This window comes from Ctenocephalides felis, unplaced genomic scaffold (genome assembly GCF_003426905.1).
Source record: "Ctenocephalides felis isolate EL2017-DRISC unplaced genomic scaffold, ASM342690v1 CF-g0.4_SCAFFOLD_01492, whole genome shotgun sequence".
NCBI classification, from domain to species: Eukaryota; Metazoa; Arthropoda; class Insecta; order Siphonaptera; family Pulicidae; genus Ctenocephalides; species Ctenocephalides felis.
In genome coordinates this window covers 9,956,681-9,982,564 of record NW_020537646.1, presented here as the reverse complement: position 1 = coordinate 9,982,564, position 25,884 = coordinate 9,956,681, and the positions used below count along the sequence as shown (strand labels likewise).

General features: G+C 28.5%; 1 protein-coding gene across 1 annotated transcript in view; it reads left to right on the top strand.

Annotated features, from left to right (window-relative positions):
* Positions 1-4,466: 4,466 nt before the first annotated feature.
* Positions 4,467-25,884, top strand: part of LOC113370336 (calcitonin gene-related peptide type 1 receptor-like) — a 65,854-nt gene continuing 44,436 nt past the window's right edge. Inside the window, exon 1 of the mRNA XM_026611003.1 lies at positions 4,467-4,578. Within this exon, the coding sequence (XP_026466788.1) occupies positions 4,536-4,578 (43 nt within the window). The 5' untranslated portion in view covers positions 4,467-4,535. The remainder of the gene's footprint in view (positions 4,579-25,884) is intronic.

The following is a 25,884-nucleotide window of genomic DNA, read 5'->3' as shown; positions in this document are numbered from 1 at the left end:
GAAACCCTAACATTTTAATTACGAGGGCCGACAAGGGGAATATCACAGTCATTTTGGAAAAAACCACGTACCTGAAAAAGTCTCCGAATTAATTTCAGACACAAAACATATTCTCCTATTAACTCCGATCCCACTGACCGAATTAACCGTACTTTTCACAAATTTGTAAACAACTTAGTCTCTAAACAAACAAATTACTCCACAAATCTCACTGACAATTAAAAACCTTCACCCTTACAACCCCAAACTCTACGGACTTCCTAAAATACATAAACACAACGTTCCTCTCAGACCTATCGTGGCTGACCTGAACTCACCTCTTTCAAAATTCTCCAAATACCTTAGCAACATACTCTCTTCAGTCACAGTCAAGTCTCGTTTCTTTACAAAAAACTCCTTGAACTTGTCAACAATCTCCGCGATTCCGTTATTCCTGATAACTCCTTATTGGTTAGTCTTGACGTAGTATCCCTATTCACAAACGTCCCCCTACAATTAATTTTAGATGCCATCACTGCTAGATGGGACGAAATCTCTTGTCATACAACATTATCACTGCATTGGTTTCTCGAGTCCATAAAATTCATAGTTTCGAATACTTATTTCGAATTCAACGACCATTTTACCTTCAAATATTTGGCACACCTATGGGTTCTCCTATTTCCCCTTCACTCGCAGAAATTGCTTTACAACACTTAGAGTTGAAAGTTTTTAATTCCTACAATCTAGACCTTCATTTTTATTACAGATATGTTGATGACATCCTTACTTGTGTTCCTGTTAAAAATTTCGAACTCTTACTTCATAGTTTTAACTCATTTAATGAGCATCTCCTTTACGTTTGAAAAAGAACAAGAAAATTCTATCAGCTTTTTAGACGTAAAAATTATAAAAACCGCAGACAATCGAATTATCACCAATTGGTTCCAAAAACCTACTTGGTCGGGTAGGTATTTAAATTATCATTCTTACCACCCTTCTAGCATGAAGATAGGCACTATTATTAATTTAGTCGACCATGCCATCCTACTCTCAGACAAACAATTTTGGCCCTCTAACTTATCCCTCATCCGCACAACTTTAATTAACAACTCATATCCACCGCACCTCATCAACTCCGTCACCTCCAACAGACTTAAAACCCTCAACAGTATGCATTCTTCTTTTTCCCCAGAAAAAAATTCTAAAGACAATAACTATATAGGCAACGTTTGTTTACCTTACGTAAAAGAACTTTTTCCAGTGTGGAAAAAACTTTTTCATAAGGTAGACATCAGACTAACCTGCAACATAGATCTAACTCTTAAATCCCTCTACACAAACCTGAAATCTCCCACTAGTATAGAACGTACTTCCAACATTGTTTACAAAATAAATTGCAATGATTGCCCTTCTACTTACATAGGTGAAACCGGACAAAATTTAATAAAAAGACTCAAACAACACGACAATAATTCGAAAAACCCCAACCAAAACCAAACTATGATAACAGAACACATAAAAAATTTCAAACACTCCTTTAACTTTTATAATGCCAGTATTCTCTACCATGAACGGAACACCATTCAGAGACGTTTTGCAGAATCTTGTTTCATATCAATATGTGACCACGTGGTGAACAAAAGATCGGATTCCTCCTTACTCTGCGATAACTACCAAGTAATACTAAATAATGTTTCCAAATTTATCTCCTCTGAACAAAACTAATTGACCTTACTAACCTTGCCAACACTTCCTAGTTTAACTTCGACCTTGATACCCGAGCTTTACCTACCCATACATAGCAAATTTTGAATAAACCTTAAAAAAATTTTATTTTAGATTTTTGAGTTATTAGTATAACTACTTAGTAATACTAAATAATATTTCCAATTTTTTTCTCCTAATTCTAACCATACAAACCTAGCCTAACATTACTAGTTTCAACTTCCGACTATTTTCTACCTACCCGCCCATAACAATCCTGGAATGACCCTTAAAAATCTCTCAAAACATGTGGTGACTTTTATACATGCCTCGGTACTAGCAAAGTACAGAAGTCGTGGCAGAAATTACATAATTCTACTTACATTTTTGTTCAATAAAACTATCATTTTCTGTTTACATCATACAAAAAAATTATATAAAAAATGCATAGTGCTGACAAGTTAGTTGTATAAATGTTAGTGCCAAATCTCTAGTGCTGTGTACACTTCTCTATATGTAACTAACCAACGTAATGTAAGTCCACTTGTATTTTATATGTATTATCCATCTTCATAAATAATTTGTTTGCTTTACATATATACGAGTTTACATATATTGTATGTTTATATATATATATATATATATGTATTTGTATGTATGTATGTATATATATGTATATTGCTTATTTACATGTATGTTTGTATGTATGTGCATATTTATATGTGTATACATGTAATTATATATACGTATATATGCATGTATGTATGTGTATATATATATATATATGTATATATATATATGTATGTGTATATGTATATATATATATATATATATGTATATATAGTATATATATGTATATATATATATATATATTTGTGAGCATTTATGTACATATGTATATATATATGTATCGTGTGTATATATATATATATGTATGTATATATATGTATATATATGTGTGTATATATGTGTATATACATGTTTATGCGTATATGTATGTGTATACGTGTATAGCTATAGTTACATAGATAGGTATGAGTATATGTATGGTTCATACATGTACATGTACGTCGTTGTGAATATGCATGCACGTTGCATATATGTATATACGTATATTTATATGTGTATAGTCTTACATGTATATGTGTACATATATAGGTATATATTGTTGTATCTGTATATGTATATGTGTATTATATGTTTGTATGTGTGTGTATATGGATATATGCATGTATATATATATATATGTATATATATATGTATATGTGTGTATATGTGTACGTACATATATGTATATATGCGTAAGTTTATATGAGTGTACTTAAATATTTTTGCCTATACTTTTTAATTATTTATTTAATTCTAGTCTCTACTACCTTTCCTATCTTTTATATTTGATTTGTTGTTAAGTGTTGCTATTTGTTAATTTTTCTCTTATTGTATAGTTACTTTACCAATCCACATATATTATAATTACCTAGATATGCTAATTTTCATACTGTTTTTAGATCCACTGATGATGACATTAAATTGAATGTCGAAACGTTTGGAAATAAAGATTATTTTATAAATCTTTGGCTTTTCTTTGTTTGATGTATCGCCCTCAAGAACTCACTCATATATATATATATATATATATTGATCTATTTTAATACCTGTTACAATACATATATGCTTGTATGTGAATGCACATAAAGCGGGTTATGAAAAAATTGTTTATTGCTTTGGTTTTATGCATTGAAAAACATATAAAATTTCCGACGGTAATATGTATTATGCATGTGTTGTAATCCAGGGTATATTTTATAGTACTTCGATAGAAGAAACTTCAATGAATTTTAATTTACGATCTTCTATGTGCGTTACAGTTATATCAAATTTTATTCAATATATATATATATATATATATACAAATCAAATAGTAAAATTTTGTGCTTCTTGCTTCTTCAATTCGTCCAATTTATTTTCTTAGTACAATTTTGTACTAGTACGGTGGAGACGCCACGTAGGATAGTCCCCTTTTGTTTTTGGTAACAGCGCAAAGAAAAATGCTTGTGGTTAGCCGACATTGCATAACCACACCTAATTTATTATGCATTGCATTAAAGCCTTTAAACGATACAACATATCTAAAAAGCTTTCTGAAAAGGATAGGAAAGAACTACCAAAAAGCGGTAAAAAAATAAATCGCGGTCGACGGCCGTGTAATCCGATGGCATTCTGCTTCCGTTTTCCAAGTCGCGCAGCAGAATTTGAATGCGAAGCCATCTAGACGCCTTGGGATTAAGGTATTTGTCGCCAAAGACTACAAAATTGGTTGCAGCGTAATCGCAGATCCTAGCACGTAAAAGTGTTTTTTAATCATGAAATATAAATTAGATTCTCATGTTTTTATAGATTTTCTAAAAAGAATAGAGACCAATATGCCTTTTTCAGCACCTTCAATAAATTAGTTTTATATACCTATAGGATCTAAAACAGAATTATACTTAAAATTTCATTTAAAGTAATTTGTTACTATAGAGTTTTTATTTGTATATTTTTGACAACTTTTTTTGCCATTACAATTAGTATAACTACTTGATATTTATTTGTACTATTAGTAAATAAAATGTGATATAATATTTCACCAATACAGTGCATCAGATTACCGAGCTATGTAGGCCGAATCGAAAATGGTATATAAATTGTGATCATAAATTTGGATTATTTTACTATAGAATAAGCATATTAAATCAGTCCGATAATTCCAATAATAGCCCTATTCTCTTATTATTGCAGGACCATATTGTCATGGGACATTTGACGGTTGGCTGTGTTGGCCAGATACACCTGCTGGTTCAAGTGCAATGGCACCGTGTCCTGATTTTATCACTGGATTTGATAATACACGTGAGTTTGTTGATTTATTTATAAATTTATTATATCTACATGTTCTAATTTATTTATCTATAGATCTGATGTGGCATCTGATGATACCACACAGAATACATTACTGCCATGAATTATATTTCAATTATAAAAAATCGTGTATGAAAATCTCTCATCAAGAAGTCTGAAGGATAAGAAAACTTAAAGCAAAATTCATTTGAGTAAAAGAAATGATTTTGATTTGAGATACAATAAATCGCAATATACAAACTTGTATTAAGAATGTTGAAAGTTATGGATATTCAAATGTAATTTTTTTGGAATACCTTCAATGCGTCATTTATAGCTTTTTATGGTGATTTGATTCATATATATACGTCTGATTTGTATATATACTGTTTTATTTAGTTTTTCTTGCACGATATATTTGTTCAAATTGTCATTGGGTTTCCAACTGCATCCTAGATACATTCGTATTTTATTTCCATGTGAATGAGGTTTATGACTTCTCTCAATGTCGGTAGTAAAAATTGACAGGCTCTGCGTATATTGTGATTGTACATTACTATGCAATAAGAACGAATAATATAGAGCATGCATTTGTACATCAAATCTGTATAGTCGATAATTACAAGTTCAACGTTAATATAGGTTTTATGTGTTATCTGTGTAATATATGCATTGTTTAAAATGTGCTATTATAGTTTGAAGCAAATTTTATCTATGCTCGTCGGTTTAATGTATTTTGGTTTGATTACATTCCTGTCAGTCGTGTGAAATGTGCCCTATTCCAACTAGTAACACAGGACATTAATTTTATGTTCTTACGCTGTCATTCAATAAAACCGTCTTTTGGTCTGAAATGGATCCTTGTAGCGCAGGTAGTTAGCCTTTGCGAATCCTGTATTATGTTTCTAATGAGAACTCTCAAGTATCATTAGCCATTAATAAATGTTCTGCTATCAATTCAATGAGTAATCAAGTCCACTCGGATCTCATGGCAATGTTTCACAAAGCTATACATTATACTTATTCTCCGACGGAAACCTAATTAGAATTCTATGCAATACAAAGTTTTAGCATTTATCACTAATGATAATCAATAGAAACAGAAAAGGAATAGCATTGTTGAAACTTCTTTTTTATAAAGAAAATAAAATGTAATGAAAATTTTAATTAGTCAACAGCATTTCTTGGTACAAACGGTTTTGTCATATATAAATCAGCAATATATATGAAATTTTATAGTAAGTTTTATAGTGTAACTAAAGAACAGGACTAACTAAAAAATATAAAAATAATAATTTTTGTGGCATTTTTTCTAAAATATTTCTGAATTGAATAAATACAAGCAATCCATTATGTAACGAATATATAGCGTTAATAGTTTGAATATTGAATTGACAATATATTGCAGAATACGCTTATGAATATATGGCTACTCAAATTATTATTTCTATCGCATATACCTACCTCTTGGTACATCGTTTTTTTTCAAGCAAAAAATCATCAAAGTATTTTACAAAAAACGTCGCTATTTATCAGTATGTTCCACTTTTATGGAGTAATATAATATATCTCTAAATGCTGACATATTTTTCATATAATATCGGTTTGTGCTATTTATATTCTGCGTGAGGCAATCTCTAGAAATATAATTTGTTTTTCAAACAACATCGTCCTGGTAGGTATATAGAAACACATAAATATCAACACAGTACATCTATTACGTTCAGTCGTGTAAACTACTCGAACACAGACTCTGCTTGTTTTTTTAAGCCTCGGGTGCTTTCATATCTTGCATTACATCCCCAACTTCTTTAGGTACTGTGGTGGCCGAGGAAAAATGTTTTTTAAGCATCCTCTCAGACGGTAGATTATTCGATTTCATATATTTATAACCGATATGATAAAATACATATTTTTCCATTGAATCATCCTAATCACAGTTTTTCATGGATGTATCGTTTCATATCAGATGAGTTACATTATGATCGTTTTGATCTGCAATACGATATCGAGTTTAATCATCGTGTGAATGCTCGAATGCTCAACATATTACAGAATGTCGTTCTACTGTAAAAAGGAAGTGAATTGCTTTCAGACATTTTCTGTGCAGTGTTTCCGAGAAATTTTATTTCGGTCGTTTTACATATCTGTACACTTTTTAGAAAGCTTCTCAAAACCTTAAAACAATATTTTAAAGATCTACAATTGTATTTTAATAATAATTATAGTCACTTGATAGGTATTTTTTATATGTGAGCTTATTTATTTAAGCTGTAATTAAAAGCTAATTCTTGAAACTTGTAGCTGTGATCAAATAATAGGAAACACTTTTATTTATCAAACACATTTTATATGGGAATAATGAAATTCAAATCTTATATTTTTGCTGTGCTGTGTGCTGATTTTTTTTATTTCTAAATGAAATAAAAAATTAAAATTACGTCATAAAAAATTAGATTTTAATAAAAATCGTTACAGTTATTTTATTTATTTAAGCTATAATTAGCAACAACATCCTGAAACTTGCAGCTGTGATCAAATGACAGAAAATTTTTATTTATAAAAATTAACATTTTTTGGGATTTTATATTCAAAAATATTAAAATTTGATTCTTATATTTTTGTGCTAATTTTTGTTATTTTTACCATTATTGTGAATTTTTTTATTCAATTTTATTCTGCAAAATTTATATTATATTATTACATTAAGCAGAGAATGCTGACTACTAGAGCTAATTAAAATATAAGAATAATAAAAAAAAAACTAAAAACAAAAGGGAAAAACAATAAAATATAGTAAAATGACAGTATTATAGTTAGTTATACTATTCTAAGTCTCCAGATATTTTTCTTTTAAACCTGGTCGGCTGGCCTTCTAGGTATATACATGGTTAATTGGTTAGGATGGTCTAGGTCTATTCTACCTTTATAATTGTTGGCAAGCATTGTTATTTATTGAGAATGAAATTACATTATAAACTATCTGATTTTGAACATTTTTTAACTAATAAGCTATATTTTGCATCTATTGAATATTTGTTCAAAAAATTCTCAGTGATGATTTTCTTATTTTTTATCTTGTATGTATTTTATTTAATTTTATTTGGTTTTTCAACAAAATTACAAATCGTCATATATAGTTGCAGACATCTTTTTTTAAATACTTTTCATTCAGTCTTTTTCTGAATTCTAAGATTTTGATTAATTATTCATGAAGAAATAGTTACTTTGAAAGAGGTATATATTTCGTTTTTTGTTCAATGAATCTAAAATAACTGATTATTTCATTAAATATTATTTTAATATTTGTGTGTACTGTTGAATGAACTATTTGGTAATATAAACGTACCAATTCACATATATTTCTGTCAAAACTTTTTTCTTCTTTCCTAAATAAAATAATAAGGATAATTGGCAAACACTACCTTTAGGCAATCACCTGCATCGCGTAAGTCTTTTTGTTTCCTTATTTTTGCTTCAAATTCTGTTCATTACACATACACAAGAAGTTCTAATACAAACCCAATGTATTTGTTCCTGAATCTACTACATAAATTCCCTAATACACTTAAATACAAGTAATGTGATTTTATGATTTAATATCCTCCGACTTCCGAGCTTTTGCCCGTTGCCTTACATATATATGAACGTGATATTATTATTGGTGTCTGTTATCTCTGAAGATAATTAGTAAGTGACGTGACGAGTAAACTTAATGTTTCGAATTTAATACTAATAATAACGCATAAAGCATATTAAATATAGAATGCTACTCCAAATTCAAATTCAGAACGCGTGCTGCACATAAAGTATATTGTTTAATTGTTTTAAGTCAAATACCTTAAGTATTTTATAAAAATGTGGGAGTGAAAATATTCTGGCTTTTGTAATTATCACGAATTAAATTCTTGATTAAATTAGCATATTTTTAGAAAGAGTTTTTTTTTTAAATGTTAGCAATTTTATTTACATAACAAACATGCGACCAAATGTTAATTTGGCATCATCCTCATTTTGCTTAATTATATTTGATCATTCTAAGTTATTATTTATGCCCGTAATTTCTTCATAAATTTGGTTTTAATTATATCTTGTTGTATTCAAATATTTATAAAAATGAAACAAGAACCTTAAATTAAAATTGTACGTATTATTTAATTTCTCCAAAGATGGAATTGGTATAGGTATAGGGTTGACCAAACCATGCTGAGCAAATTTTTAAAGTTTAAATCGAATACATCTAAAAATTTATTTTTTTGGTTGTTTAACTTTAATTACATTAAACTTATCCACATTAGCCGAATTACGAAATTACTGTCAAACTATAACAACATTAAAAGTTAGACACGGGTGGTAGGCATTTTATGCTGTTGGAACTCACTCGAGATGTTTCCGATAAGTAGAGATATCTAGAGAAGAAATAATAGCGAATTCGTAAAACTTTCTCATCTGCACACTTTGTTCTTTGCTTCCTAATGTGTTTTATATTATTCATGTTTCAGAAACTTTGCTTAATGTAAGCAATTTGGCTGTGCAGTCTCTTCTAAAATTATAAAAACAAGGTCAAAGAATATTAAAACAAATGAGAAAGCTGTTAAATTCATTTAAATTTACTTTTAATTAAAGTTATCCATTGTTTTTATGCAGCGAATTCTAGAAGAATAGATAAAGAGGTTTTGATTTAAAAGCTTTGTTCAGCAGCAAATGTTTTACATAAAATAACTAATATGCATTATGTTAACTAGCGAGTTCAAGCAATTAAATAAATAAATAAGCAATTGCATTAAGTTTCATTCAAAAGTTAAAAAAAGTAGTAAAGAAAAAACTAATTTGATATATCTATAGGTGTTAAATTTGGCAATCTCAATTATGTTATATATTTTTCCTTAAATTCTATATTTTCAACAATAGCATAAATGTAAGCGATGCGAATTTTTGTTTTTGAACTTTTTCGATGGTCTCTCCCCTGGGGACAAAATATCTCCAAGTTCTTTGTAACTTATAATTGTTTGCGGAATAGCAGGAGTAGGTAGGTACTTACTTTTGTTTGCGAATACATTGGGAAGTTGTAATGCAAAACTCGGTGTCTCCACCGTTTTATACGGCGTTTAAGTTATTGTGTATTGCGAATTATATATTGTATGAAATTTTATGAAACTTATAATAAAGTAAGCGCTTCTAGGAATATTGCAGAAAATCGTTTGATAAATTATTTGATTAATCTTAAACGTATATGAGACTAAAATTTATAAAAAATGTATACTTGCATACATTCAGACGTCAGATTGAGAATATTTTATAGTCTGAAAGCCAATTCTAGACAATATTAATTATACATAAAATACGATCGCTCACACTTGCAGGACCACCAGCATACATCATTGAACGGCGTGATTTATTATTGTCTGGGCCTTTGCCCGGCTTCAGGCGTCTGATTAAATAAACCTCATGGGCCAGATATCCGATCACATAAAATATTCATAAATAAGGTGAAAGGATGAACTGTTTGTTTTCAACAAAACTGAAGTAAGATATTATCACAAAGATTCCTGACTTTAATTTTATACTCTGACTCCTTGTTATGACAAAGATTAAGATAATGTAGAGAAAATATTATTGTAAAGGTTTAGCATCATTCCTAGAATACCTACTATCATACTTTTTATTTTTAGTAGATTACCTTTTATTATACCATCACTTTTATGTAATAATGAAAAAATCTATTTTTTTAATTATAATTTTTTACTTTTTCTAATTATGATATCTAATTATTATCTCTGAAAACAACACATTTTAGTTAGTTATTCTAAAAGTGTTCGGACAGACTTGCAACTCATTTAATCGTAAATCACAGTAGAGACAGTGAGCAGTAAATGCTCTTTGTCAATGTGGAAAATAGTGAGACTAGGTTTACACTAAAAGAGTTTTGTTCTCTCATGGGTGTGCCGTAATTTTACAATTCATGAATTCTTGAAGCGAGATATCTACTGAAGTACACCCTTGAGATATTTTGGCAATTTGTGTCAAACAACTTTCACAAAAGCAGAACAGATAGATAAAAGTTTTGTCGCGATAAAGTATTTTTGATTTCACGATAGTAAACAAAATTTTTGGACGACGATTTGAAATAGATTTGTCCAACGGTATTACTGATTAAGTATTTCTTAAAAATATTTTATTGTTTTGAATTTCATTTAGTATTTTTATGTTGTAGATGTTATTAGAATATATTTCTGTATTTTCCATCGATTTTGATACATTGGTGTCCCACGCATATAAACCATGATCCTGGGGCTCCGCAGGGACTCCACTTTCCTTCGAAGGATATATTTCAATTATATTTGAGTGATTGTAAACGAGAGGTGTCCTAAGGTGAAATGCATTACGATAAGTGTTTTGTATTGACGATCGGTTGAAACTTGTGCATATCATCGTAATACACACACACATATATATGTATATATTAGGGTGGTCCTTAAAATGGTCATTTTCGAATTTCCTTACTCCCAGGGGCTCTAAATGATAAAAAACAATTCTCTGAAAGTTAGCCCTCAATATTAACGTTTAGATAGAGCGCAATTCAATCAAACTTCGTATGGAAATAGCATGGAAAATTTTTCAAAAATTTTAAAAATGTTTTTTAGGTGTGATTTGGCGAACAAATGAATGAATAAAACTCATTCATTTGTCGCTAAGTTATACCTAAAACATTTTTTTTAAATTTTCAAATTTTTTTTCATGCTCTTTCTATACAAACTTTGATTGAATTGGAATTCAATTGAATTGATTGAAAGGAAATTCGAAAATGACCATTTTAAGGATCGCCCTAGTATATATATATATATATATATATATAAATTAATTAATTGTATAATAATTTCGTTTTCATATTTAGATATTTTCATATATCTGATAAATTAATTTAAAAAAATTACAATTACATCATTTTGCTCTTGTTGCAAATTTAATCACAAAATCTATGATCCTTCAGCATCATTTGAACTTATATTACACAAAAAAATATTAATTTTGTTCCACAAACTAGCACTTCGTTCTATTTTAACTTGTTATGTAATATAATATAAATAATTTTTATTATCATTTGCAAAGTTCTAATTTGATTAAATTTTCATATCCATTAAGGAATTTTGAATATTGATAGATATTTTTGTATTGAAAGTTCAAAAGAAATTTAATTAAAACTATAAAATTGTATTAGGTCTTGATTATCACACGTATCGTAGAAACTAAATTTAGTTAGCTAAATAAAAAGTAATGACTGGAATTTGGCTTCGATCCTAATTTATTTATTATAGGCAATCGGGTAACCATATAACAGTCTTAAAAGATAATGTGTTTCTAATAAAGATTACTCAATAGCTATACAGCATTAAAACTTCTGTCAGGTATGCACATTAAATCAAATACTCGTGCTCCGCAAAAATTTATTTATACGTATGTATCTTTTTTAATTCTATCTGGCTGTACAAAATAGTAAAATTTTATATACAGTGGAATTCTAATACATCTTTGTTATTTTTATTTGCTCGTTGAAAGTTGCTTTTCCTTTATGGCACATTTGCTCATAGTTGTTTGTCCAGACTGGAAAATATTTTTCTTTATTTTATGGCATGCCACAGCGATATCAGATTATGAGCATATATTTCATGGCATGCAAGATATTAATGTGAACGCAAGCGGAAATTAGAACAAATTTCGAAATATTTCATGGTGGACTAGAGGTGTATTTTTGTAAATGTCATGTAATTTAAATAATACAACTCCTATGAAAAAATAGTGGTTCATTTGGTGGAAGTTAGAGGCTATAAAAGTTGCTGAATTGAGATATGAGTTATTATATATAATCCACGTTAACCAGAAAAAGCAAGAATTCATCAACTGTCGACAAATAATATATCTTCTCATTCATTTTACTCAATTCATTTTCAATTCATTCTTTTCTCATTGAAAATAAAAATATTACAGTAAAAGCTTTTTGTTAATGTGGAAAATAGTGAGACAAGGTTTACACTAAAAGGGCATTGTTTTCTCAGGTATTTAATTTTTGTATGTTTTTTTTTTCATCTTTTAAATTTATATTTTAATTTTTATTCATTAGGGTTTCAGCCTTCTAATTGTTACTAGCCAAGCATGTAACAATATAACTGAGATATTTGATAGACATCATAATGAGGAATGAACATGAATGAGTATGAATATTCCTCAAAGCCTTTTAACCAAATATCTCATTTATGCTTCATTAATAAGTTTTAATTGGCATATACTGTTTAAAGCTTCCTTTATCTTATAGTTAGTTCTGGATTCGCTTTGTACCTAAAATCCCTTCTGCAACGTCGTATGTTATCTAGGATTACATGGCAAATATATATACTATCATCTTACTTAATTTATTGATTACATGATACACAGAATAATCAAGAATTTGGGAATAACAGGAATAATGTAAAAATTAATTTTGTTTGCTAGACACTTAAATATATATTTTTTCTATTATGATGAACTATTTCATAATGACCAAGATGAAGCTCTTTAGTCTATTACATCATCGATTTTCTGTAAATGCCCAGGAATCTTTTTTTTTCTACGATGTCTTATGACTTCGCATTGTTTCCTAACAGATGAAATTCTTTTTCCGACTGGAAATGACTTGACTTAAATGAACGTCATTGTTGTAAGGTATAATGTAGCTACGAAATGCTTATTCATTTGTTCTTTTCGATGTAATAAAATCTCAGGAAGAAATTGTCATAAATAGGCTCTGAACAAAGAATTCAAATATTCTTGTACACGCGAAATATTTTCTAGGAAGCCAATTTTAACATTGTTATTTATGAGAAAAATTTGATATAGAAATATGTATTTTCTATACTTGTAACTTTAAATTCTAAAAATTCTACAATTACGAATCAATAAAATAGAGCTGCATAAATTATCGATATCTATATAAACAATATCTTATTATATTTTACTTCACTTTTTCTACTTCCGTAAAACTAATAATGCATTAGCAAAATTATATTTTTATATTAATTTATATTCACACAAATTCATATTCTAAATAAATAAATATAGTTAAATTATATAAAAGTTTCTGAATCAGGTTTTAAATTCCTTATACATCTATTAATTAATACTGCGGTTATTAATTAAAAGCACTAAAATATTATTACTGTACCTTGATATGGGAATTTATGTTTTAATCGGGTAAGTGAATATTTCGAAGTTTATGATATACATATTATATAAGCTGTAATATTATGGTTTAATTAAAATTATTTGCGCTTTTTGTTAAGCTTCACATATATCAGAAACGTGCGTTTTATTTGCTTTTATAAGAATATTATTATAACCCATTTTGTGATACCATTGGATAAAAATTTATTGAAGTGTGTAATTAATATAATAATATTCTGGTTATAAATGTGATATATATATAAAAACTCGTCGATGCACAAAACTAGAATTCATCATTTAAATTAATGATTTTGAATATTTTTTAAAAAAAACTAAACACAAGCTATATTACACAATTGGAACTAAGACCATCTAAGACTATATAATATAATTTAGATAAACTTTATATATTTTTAACTTCCCGTAGGAGAAGTGTATGTTTTCGATTCGAATTGCTAATTTTATGTTTCCTCGACGTTTCAAGTCATTCTGAATCGAATGAGACCAAATTTAGAAAAAGTATGTGTGTCCGTATGCGTGAACAGATTTTTCACAGTAAATAGACGTTTTCTCAAAAAGGGCTGCACCGATTTCAAAAGTTTAAAAGTCATTCGGTGCATCTCGATGACGACTAGAGTTTATCAGTTTTGCACGACGATCGGCCGAGGCGTTTCTTTGTAAATAGCAGAAAGGTGAATTTTTTTTGTCCACGTTTTAATCCGCAATTCTGAATCGATTTTAAAAATTCAAATTGATATTGATAACTTTATTTTCCAAATAAATAGTAATTTTATCTAAATGTCTAAATCTCAAATTCGGCTGATTAAGTCAATTGTTATACATTTCGAAAAGTTCATGCAGGCTAAATGCTACTTTCAACTAGTTAATCTCTTGCCGAGTACATAACTACAAAATTGCTTTCAAATGTCAACTGTATAATAATATATATTTATGTGTACAGAAAACCGTGAAGAGACATTTAATTTTAACTTTATATTTTCTCGCATGAAGTCGCTAAACGTATTTGGATTGTCTCGACAGTGCATCCAATAAAGGAAGTTATTTTAGAATTTGTCACACTGTCTGAAATGTGTTTTCAAAAAGATATTTCAGTTCTGTTAAGTAGAATAGTATGTGACTGTTCATTTGGACTTTAGGAAGTGTCCTCGAAATTCCATTCTAAGGTATGTTACCGACATTTGACAGAAAGATAACTAATGAAATAACTTCTACCAGTTCGACAGTTTAACATACTGCGGTAATTGGAAATTCGAGCAATATATTATTTACTAATGTTCATAACATACATTACCGCACCTTTAAAATGATCGATTATAGGGATGATTGCTTCGTTTTAGGGTGTATTAATTGTGGTGTAGATTAATACAGTAATTTGCGATCGGAATGGAATATTTGTGATCATCTAATATGAAACAGGTAATAAATTATTGTGAAAATTGAAGTCAATAAAGATATTTTAATTACTGGTATTAATTCTTCGTGTAAAATTATTGCTTTATTGTCGATGTCTTATTTACAATAATTTAGATGTGGATAAAAATTATTTATTATTAAAATATTAATTGCGACAAAAAATTATAGAATGATATTTAAATTTACATTATATTTCTTTCTCTTATATTTAATTATATTGTGCAAAAAGTTCAAAACTTTGTGAACGCTTGAATATTGATCAAAATATACCATTTTAGCAATACTTTCCATAAATTTCTAAATACCATAGCTATAAATTCCATAAAATGTTTAATCCTTTGCCACAAAATTCTAAAACCCCATAGCTTTATACAAAACCACATAAAAGTTAAACCATATGTCACTCGAATCAATGCAACCTATTTTTTATCAAAGTTTTCGTATTTTTTATGTTATGAAAGTATTATGAAAAGTTTTCCGACACCTGACATTTCCAATCTTGTAATGTTTTCAAATATTTGTAAATAAAACTTTATGACCTTTTTGTTGGTGTTGAATTATGTAAAAAGTACACGGAAAACTTTTTCATATGTAAGATTTATTTAGTAAGAACAGCCGGTGCGTGATACTAAATCACAAGGAGGTAACTATAAAATAATTGCAGGTTCCGGTGGAGCATTTTTTTTAATAAATTTAATGTTATACTGTATTCAGAAGTTACAATAACAAAATTTCGTACGTTGCACTTTTTCCTTTATTATTAACCTCAGAAGTCAAAATGGTATAAGGAAATCAAATAACTATGAATGGTAATACTTTTATTTAAGAATTATGGTTTTTCAAAAATGGTCATCTAATAATATATTCCAATCTTGCAAATATTAGTGAATTCACATATGGTTAAATTAGAATATTCCATCCAAATATAAAAATTTCCGTTAGCTTGTATATATTTACATATACATTATATGAGTCTGCAAATGGCTTTGGCTCAAGATCAAAGATCTGTTCACGAGTTAGAGACATTGTGGAGCCTCGTCCATCATTATAGGCCTTTTTGTAAAAATATAGTGGTTCAAACAAACATAGTTCCTTAATCCAGTTGCTAAATTACAGTATTCGCTTATCTTCATACGCGAGTTCTATAATTCAGAGTATTAGATAGTATAATTTGTAGAAGAATCATGAACTATTTTTTGGTATTTATTTTTAGTTTTATACTGAAACATATGATTTACTATATAATTGGATATTCAACAACGATACAATTCGTAGTTTTTTATTTTTGACAAAACTAAATATATATGAGATTTAAAGTCGATGTGAGAATATTAGAGATTCAATTCTATGGCCCTGGTTAATAAACAACTATTAATGCACTTCAATTGCATGCAAACCATTTCAATTTTTAATGTTCCATTTTCATACACAAATATTACTATTTATTCGCTATTGTTGAAAAAAACTATAAATGCATTAGATTAATAAATCAATATAATAAATCAAATAACAATAGTTTAAGATTAAGTTATTAATGTAAATTATTGTATTTTATACGGCAAATAGTTCGAAAAAGAAATATGTAATTTTTAATGTATATATTTATACATATGATTGATATATGAACAATTATTAGGTAATTTATTTCAGATATTGACTTCTAGTTAATAATAAATATATTTTTTTATTTTATTTTTAATATTAAATATTATGGTTTTACATTCAATAATGAAAATTAACAAAAAAAGTATTTTAGCTATGATTTCCAAAAGCTAATCATTTTTTCAAGAACGTTTTTCAACAATAGAGTTTATAATCAATTCTCAAAAGCGGAGGCTCCGCACTCAATACTAATATATGACTAATATTAAAACAGAACGTATCTTCTCAAAAGCGGACTTTGCGAATTTTATGAAACTTGGCACACATCATTATTATACTTTACCAAAATTGTAACACAAGTTTTGAGTTGGTGCATGCAAGGGGTTTCGAGATATGCGAGGTTGATGAGGCTGGCTCCGCGCTCAATACTAATATATGACTAATATTAAAACAGATCGTATCTTCTCAAAAGCGGACTTTGCGAATTTTATGAAACTTGGCACACATCATTATTATACTTTACCAAAATTGTAACACAAGTTTTGAGTTGGTGCATGCAAGGGGTTTCGAGATATGCGAGGTTGATGAGTGGCTGGCTCCGCGCTCAATACTAATATATGACTAATAAATATTAAAACAGATCGTATCTTCTCAAAAGCGGACTTTGCGAATTTTATGAAACTTGGCACACATCATTATTATACTTTACCAAAATTGTAACACAAGTTTTGAGTTGGTGCATGCAACGGGTTTCGAGATATGCGAGGTTGATGAGTGGCTGGCTCCGCGCTCAATACTAATATATGACTAATAAATATTAAAACAGATCGTATCTTCTCAAAAGCGGACTTTGCGAATTTTATGAAACTTGGCACACATCATTACTATACTTTACTAAAATTGTGACAAAAATTTTGAGCTGGTGCATGCAACAGTTTTCGAGATATGCGAGGTTGATTGGTGGATCCGCGCTCAATACTTATATATGACTAATATTAAAACAGATCGTATCTTCTCAAAAGCGGACTTTGCGAATGAAACTTGGCACACATCATTACTATACTTTACCAAAATTGTGACAAAAATTTTGAGTCGGTGCATGCAACAGTTTTCGAGATATGCGAGGTTGATGGATGACTGGATATATATAGTTAATATTATCTATAGTTATAATGTTTTATAAAGTTAATTATTAAAAGAGATAAATAAGCATATTTTATTTTAGGTATAGAAATGAGCAGTAAAATTTACAATATTTTTCAATACAGTATTTATGTGGCATTGAATAAATTTTTTAGAATACGATTTAAAACATTTATACTCCAACACTGAATTATATATAAACTCCCATTACAATAGGTGGGAGTACTTTTCGTGTTATATTGAAAACAAATATTAGTAGGCACCTGTAAGTTCCAACCTATATATTTGAGTTTTATATTCTACTCATAAAATGTCTATTTGAACAAAAATATAATACAGTTGGAGTAAATTTAATCAATATTAATAACGATGTTGACATTTGATTGAAGTTGCGCAGATTTTTCGCACGTTGTTTGCTTTCGTGTCGTTTCTATTAGCTGATCAGTACGTTCAGTAAACATAACTATATCTCGGTGTATTGACTGGGCAAACACGCGGACTCGTCGCTATTCCTCGGAGAGTTCAAACTTTACAATCGCGTGTTCCCAACAAGAGCAGCGGCAGCAGAGGCAGCAGCGGCTACGTGTCCGCGGCGATAATTAAATAAAGAATTACACACGCACTTCTATTTACTCAATGTTCATTGATAATATTTGTTATGTAGCGTTCTATTATTCAGGAACGTATTTACATGCGTTTTACAACACGGTAGCAAGTGAATTAATGTCTCTCTAATTGTGACCTTTGTCAAATTATCAGTTAAAGAGCTAAAATTATTGTTTATTTATTGGCTTCTATAGCATTTAACCACTTGCATTATTTTTATTATATTTCATATTTTATTTATAACTTTCCATGTTTAATTATTAGTATTGAGTTTGGAGCCAGCCACTGATTAGCCTCGCATATCTCATAGCATGCACCGACTCAAAATTTTGGTCACAATTTTGGTAAATTATAATAATAATGTGTGCCAAGTTTCATTAAATTCGCAAACTCCGCTTTTGAAAAAATACATAAGTATTGAGAAGATATAATAGTACTATGCCACTTATCAACCTCGCATATCTCAAAAACTGTTGCACCGACTCAAAATTTTTGTCACAATTTTGGTAAATATAAAAACAAAAAAGTAGCAAATAATGATCAAAAGAAAGAATTTGATTGGCTACTGCGTGAAAAGTCTAAGCTCTCTGTCGAAAATAAGTTGCTGCTATATAAATCAAATATTAAACCAATCTGGACCTACGGAATTGAGCTCTGGGGATGTGCTTACAAATCTAATATAGCTATAATGCAGAGAACTCAGTCAAAAATTTTACGTATAATTCTTAATTCTCCGTGGTACGTGACAAATGAAACCATTCACAGCGACCTCAACATGAAAACGGTGCAATTAACGTTCAAAGAATTTAAGGAAAAATACAAACGCAAACTGGACTCACATTCGAACCCATCTATAGTTGACATTACTCAACCTTTTGGCATTAGGAGGTTGAAACGACAATGGCCCTTAGACATAGTCTTAGATTAGGTCTAATATAATATCATATTAATTGTAAAACTGAGAAGTTCTCATTGGAGTTCTTCTTAGGCATCACTCATAAATATTGTCCTTTAGCTCATAGGAATCTTTATGTATTTCTGATTGCTAAATTAAACTGAGTTAAAAAAAAATTTTGGTAAATCACAATGTGTAGCAAGTTTCATAAAATTTGCAAATTCCGCTTTTGAGAAGATAAGATCTGTTTTCATCCGGGTCGAAAGGGTTAATATTAGTCAAATATCACTATTCTGAACATTTTTATATACTTTAAAATTAAAAAAAATTGACATATGTGTGTACGTGTTTATGTAGTATGTATGTGTGTGTGTTTGGATACAATTTTTCTTCCAAGATTACATCGTAAGTTTAGTTCTCAAGGCACCACCTACAGTTTATTTATTTATTTATTATATGACACATGAAGGACATAAAACGTAAGGGTAAAAGTCCCAGATAAATATTATGTAAAAAAGGTACTAAAACTCTATAAAATAATAATCAATTTTTATTTATTGAAGTCAAAATTTCATAAATTGTAAATAAATCATCTACATAAGATTGTCCCGACTCTGGTTATTGAAGTGTATTTAAAAAATGTATACGCCATTTTGTAGTTTTAATGAAAAAATCCGATTTCACAATATTCAATTTTCCATCAATTGGCCAAAAAATCATTGTATATATACGTTATTTGCTTTATTTGCTAGATGATTATTTTAGGTAAAGAAACTAATACAATTTGTGCGACAATTTTGAAAAAAACTATTAATTATTTTTATTATATAATTATGAAGGAATTCTTTCGATACTAATTTTTAAGTTTAAGGTTCATAAAATATTGTTTCAATGCAACAAAATAAATTCATAGTTCATCAACTTCTACAACAATAATTATTACAATAAACTTGCTGGGTGAAACTCAATTAACAGTCATTAAAACTACATAAACCAAAAAATATGCTAGCTTCTTCTGTGCAAGCAATTGCACTTAATACAATATTATTCTGTGTGTTAAATTGAGCGAATGAAAAGTTTTGGCATTTGTAGTAGAATAATGCACCATGTTCATTATAAAATCTAGTAGTTGGAAGACATTGGTATATTGCATCCTATGTAATCTGCGTTTGTTCCTCCGACAAACGTCTATGGAGCATGTAACTTAAGTCTTCTGTGCCATAAATTGTGGCACATTTGAATTAATCACACTGGGTACATACTTGGGAGATTGTCTTTGATATCTTGGTACGCAACGATGATTTTATTCATATTTTCAGCAGTAAAATACTGTGATACATACATGCACACATCCATATATGTATATAGATTTCTATATACATAGAACATTTACAACAATCTCTAAATTCTATATCTCAATTTATTTTCATTTATTTTATCATGTATTATTTGTATATCAATTAAGACGGATTTGTAATTTACGATTTTATAATTGCTGATCTATTATATAAGAATTCTATTGTATATTTTAGGCGCGTCTGGACGAAATTAAGTCGGATCACTAATTGGCATTAATCAAATACTTTTAATAAGCTTTTCATGGGTCAGTAATCGATTCGTTGCCAAAGTCGATAAATAATTTAATTTTGATAATTAAGATAACTTTTGAATATATATTCTCATAAACACGCAATTGGTTTGTAAAGATTGATGGGCATACACTATATATACACTACTATTATTGTACATCAAATAGATTTTTTTAAAGAATTTGAAGATATTCTCAAAGAAATAATATTTAATTTAACATAACCATCGACTGAAAAGAATTCAATCTATTTATTACAAATTACATCACTACCATAATTACTATCTGGTCCCCTATTTCCAGTAATTCGATTCGCATTTTTTATCCTTCAAAAACCACAATCAATCATATATCAAAGGACATTCTTCAAATATTGTATGTGTTCAATTGAATGGCATTCTGCGAATACGTCACATATGAAATTTTTTGCGTCTCGGAATCGTAGCATTTTGCACAAAGTCCATGATCATATGACACCAAACCTCAAGAGGCGAAGGAGTGATCTTCTCCAACAAGAATCTAATATGAACCAGAGACCTTTCACAAGTAATGTGATATATGTGGCAGAGTTTGTTTGCCCTGGATATATACTGCATACTCTACATTTGCGGGTATATATACATATATATATATATATATATATATATATATATATATATATATATACGGATGTATATGCATATATTTATATATGTAGTCAAGTAATGCATATATCTTAATGGTTATATGATATCAAACTTGCCGTATAGGAATTCTTTTTCATATTGTAAGTGAAGAATGTTCGCAATAATTCATTAGTGGGTGAAGTAAAAGTTTTTCTTAGAAATATTTGGATTTATTCTCATTATCCGTATGTATACATACATACGGAACATACATACATAACATATACTTGTTTATTTGGATTTTTTGGATTTTGGATTTGCTGGGTTAAACTCCAACTCGATTGAGGAAAGAATACTAATAGTGTTGGAGACTCCTATTATTTCATGGATGTCCTTAAAAATTATTTACCTCAAAAGTACAATTTATTTTTATTCTTTTGTATTGTTTTTGAATTTAAAAACGTCTAAAGTTTTAATTTTTTGTTTTAGCTTTTAATATATTTATCTCTTCAAAAATTTTGATTTGTTTTATATTGTATTAGTCGTAATTTTGTACTCGCTCGTAGGTAAGTAGCTGGGATCTGTATCTTGAAAATTTAGATAGCAATATGTTTCCTAGTGGAAATAACCATGTGATAGGTGATAAATCACTATTACAATAATAGTAATAAGAAAAATCATCACAGCTAGATGAGACAACTATTTGGGTTGCCATCTATAAAAAACAAACGTAGTTTGTAAGAAATTCGTCTCAACAGCTCATAGGACTTTTAAGTTCTGCTCGCTGTTCAAAAATAATATTAAAAAAATTGTTTTACTGTAATTGGTTTAATTATAAATACAACTTCAAATATTATCCCTGATTGTTTGTTCATCGTTAAATAATATTATGATACAAAACGTAATATTTTACCCAAATCGGATAATCCAAACCACGTTAGGTCACAATGTCTTTATAAAATACGCAACATTTTCTCTGAATGAAATATCTTCGAAATGTCTGTGTATTTTTTGAGTGAAATTATTAATCTGAAATATCACAAGTAAAAGCCCCGCTTTTGGCAGATAAAAACATCAAGGCACGCCCGATAACGCGCTGATGATCATCATTTCGCTTTTTCCCAACACGCAACATGATGTCAACGGCAGTGTCAGAGGAAGGCGGAGAAAAAATAATAAATGAACGCGCGGGCGGTTTCATTGCGGTGGTTAAAAATAACAGTTGAGAACTAAACGATGGAACTTGGATGAGCAAATGTTATTTCAAATAACAGTTCAGCATTTACAACCATCGACACTTGTTTCGAATTTGTTATAACTGGGGAATTGACCATTTGTAGTAGCTATTGCTAATTTAATAGCGTAGGGTAGTGGAGCATCTGATAACTTAAAGTAACATTATATAGGTCACTTAAAGTAACATGAATGTTTTATAGGAATATGATATATGATATTATTCTGAAATATATTTGTCATTTTTCTTGATACCAAAACATCAATATTAACACTTGTTTCGAATTTGTGATAACTGTGAAATTGACCATTTGTAGTAGCTGTTGCCAATTTAATAGCGAAGGGTAGTGGACTATTTATTCTGATACTTCGAAATAACATATATAGGGCACTTAAAGTTATATGAATGTTTTATAGGAATATAATATATAATGTTACTCTGAAATATATTTGCAATTTTTGCTTGTCACCAAAATGATTTCAATGCGATATAGTGTCTACCAAAAAAAAAAGTTTGTTGACTAAAAACAATAATATTTGAAAATTCTATAAATCAAGCTTTATTTAAAAAATCGGTTATAAATTGGAGAATTACTTATGATTTTCTTCTGAACAATAATATACAATTGATAAGAAATATATAATATTTCTATACATCATAAGATTATGTCACTTTATGTGATTTCATTTATTATCTTTCCATATGAAAAATATTATTCGAAACGACAATAAGTTATTTTATAGCGTATAAATGCAAGATTTGAAGAAGCTATAAAAAATAGCAATTCTATTGAAAACTATTTATGATATAAATATAAAAGTCATAATCGATAATAATACAAACCAAGATGATTATAAAATTTAATATAAATATCGATTTACTATAGAATACTATAGATATGTGTAGAACCTTTGTATGGACAAGTAAAAAGTGAATCTTGAAAGTTCAAAACATTGATGAAGATTTATTCAGTTAATCATGGATAAATGGATAAAAGTCATCAACAATAAATGCTGATGTGGCTAATTTGAAAAAAATACTCAGAATGCAATAAATACATTTTTAAAGTTCCAAAATTTTAATTGGGGTATTGATAACTTTCTACCTCTTATTATTTATAAGAATAAAGTAAATTTAGAATAAAATAGTTTGAATTCAAATGACTTTAAACTACTTAGTTTAGTTTCAAATACAGACTATTATTTGATTATATGTTTATTTACTGTAGTTTAATTCGTTTTCCTGATAGTTGATGCTCGTAATTATCTATGCATTTATATTACGTGCATGTCGATAAATTATGTCATTTAATTGTTGAATGGTTTCAAGGAATTCTTCACAAAGTGGGTTAATGAAATGCATCAATACAATAATACCTTTATATAGTTGTTTGCTTGAAGTCTTGCAAGGGATCGTTTAATTCGTAATGAAGCCAAGCGGGTCAACTAAACCGCCTGTCCACTAGAATATTATAAACTCCTGGTTAGACGAAAGGCTTAGAAAAAAATTATATAAAATAATTATATAATTATATATAGATATAAAATATATATATATATATATATATATATATATATATATATAAAATTATTATTATTATCATTCGTATAAACAGTTTTTAAAATATTTTTTATGCAAACTTGTAAAAAATGTTTATATATTTTATCTATACAGGGAAAAATAATTATTAAAAAACATGGGACAAAAAACCTTTTTTGACCTTTGAAAAGCAATGCACTGAACAGATCATGATAATGTAGGGCGCAGACTGAATGCAAACCAACATACTAAATCTTTCTCCCTTTGGACCCTATGTCAAAATCAGTATAATCTTTGGATGTTATGGCGACTTTCACAACCATACCCTGGCACAACCGTTTTTGTTTTAGTTTGTTTGATACATTTTTCACTTTAACGTGGATTTTATAAAAAAAATTAACATTAACCAACCGTCGTGTTAACTGCATATGTCCGACAAAGTTTGTTACAATAATCCCGTTGCGTACGAACATAATAAAAATATGTTTCAAATAATCTTAAAAGAAATCCATTAGTATTTGCATTACATTTGGAAAATAATTCTTTTCCATGTTTTACTTTATCAGACCTAATGTAACTTTTACAATTATTTTAAATATTTTAATTATTAACCAGCTCTTCTTTTAACGACATATGTCCGGCAAAGTTTTCCAGGATAATCCCATTGCGCGCTTCTAATTCCATATTAATGAAGTAAAATTGTAAATATGCACTTTCTGTAAAGTTTTGCTCATGTACTTTGTTTGAATTCTACGCAACTTTTGTTGCATTTCAAATGATATGTTCATTATCTTTTGTTCACGGTTTTTCTACAGAATATTTATAAAATGAAAACATTTTGTTTTATATACATAACAATTCTAAATAGTATAATACAATTGCATCTACTACAAAAATAACTATTAAATTATATTAAAATATTTAAATATTACCATTTAAAAATTATACAAACTTAATATATTTATTTCTTAATTATATAAACAGGAAATATTTACTTCATCGTTTTCTAATGGAACTTTAGTTATTGAAGTTTGATTTTCTCTTCCCTAAGATCTTGTTGACTTCAACAAAATATTTTAACTTTATTTATGAACTGATATTTATGAAATATACTAAATGTTTGTATTTATTTATGTACTTGAAGTACTTATTTTTGCATAATTATTAATATTAAAAGACAATATAAAGAATAAAATACATTTATTTAAACACAGCCGGATTAGGAAGTCTAATATCATAATTTTGATAGTTTACATTACACTGATAAAGTAGTTCAAATCACTCTCGCAAAATATCAATTCTGAAACTATTTTTTTAGAAATTTGATATTCCTCGCTTTTCTAAAAATTATGGATAGGAAAATTCGTATTTCGTACTTATAGACATAATAACTCATCGATGTGAACGATGTGTACAAAAGTATCGAATTTCCACAAATTTCCATTCCATTGATATCATATTTTATAATACAATAAAT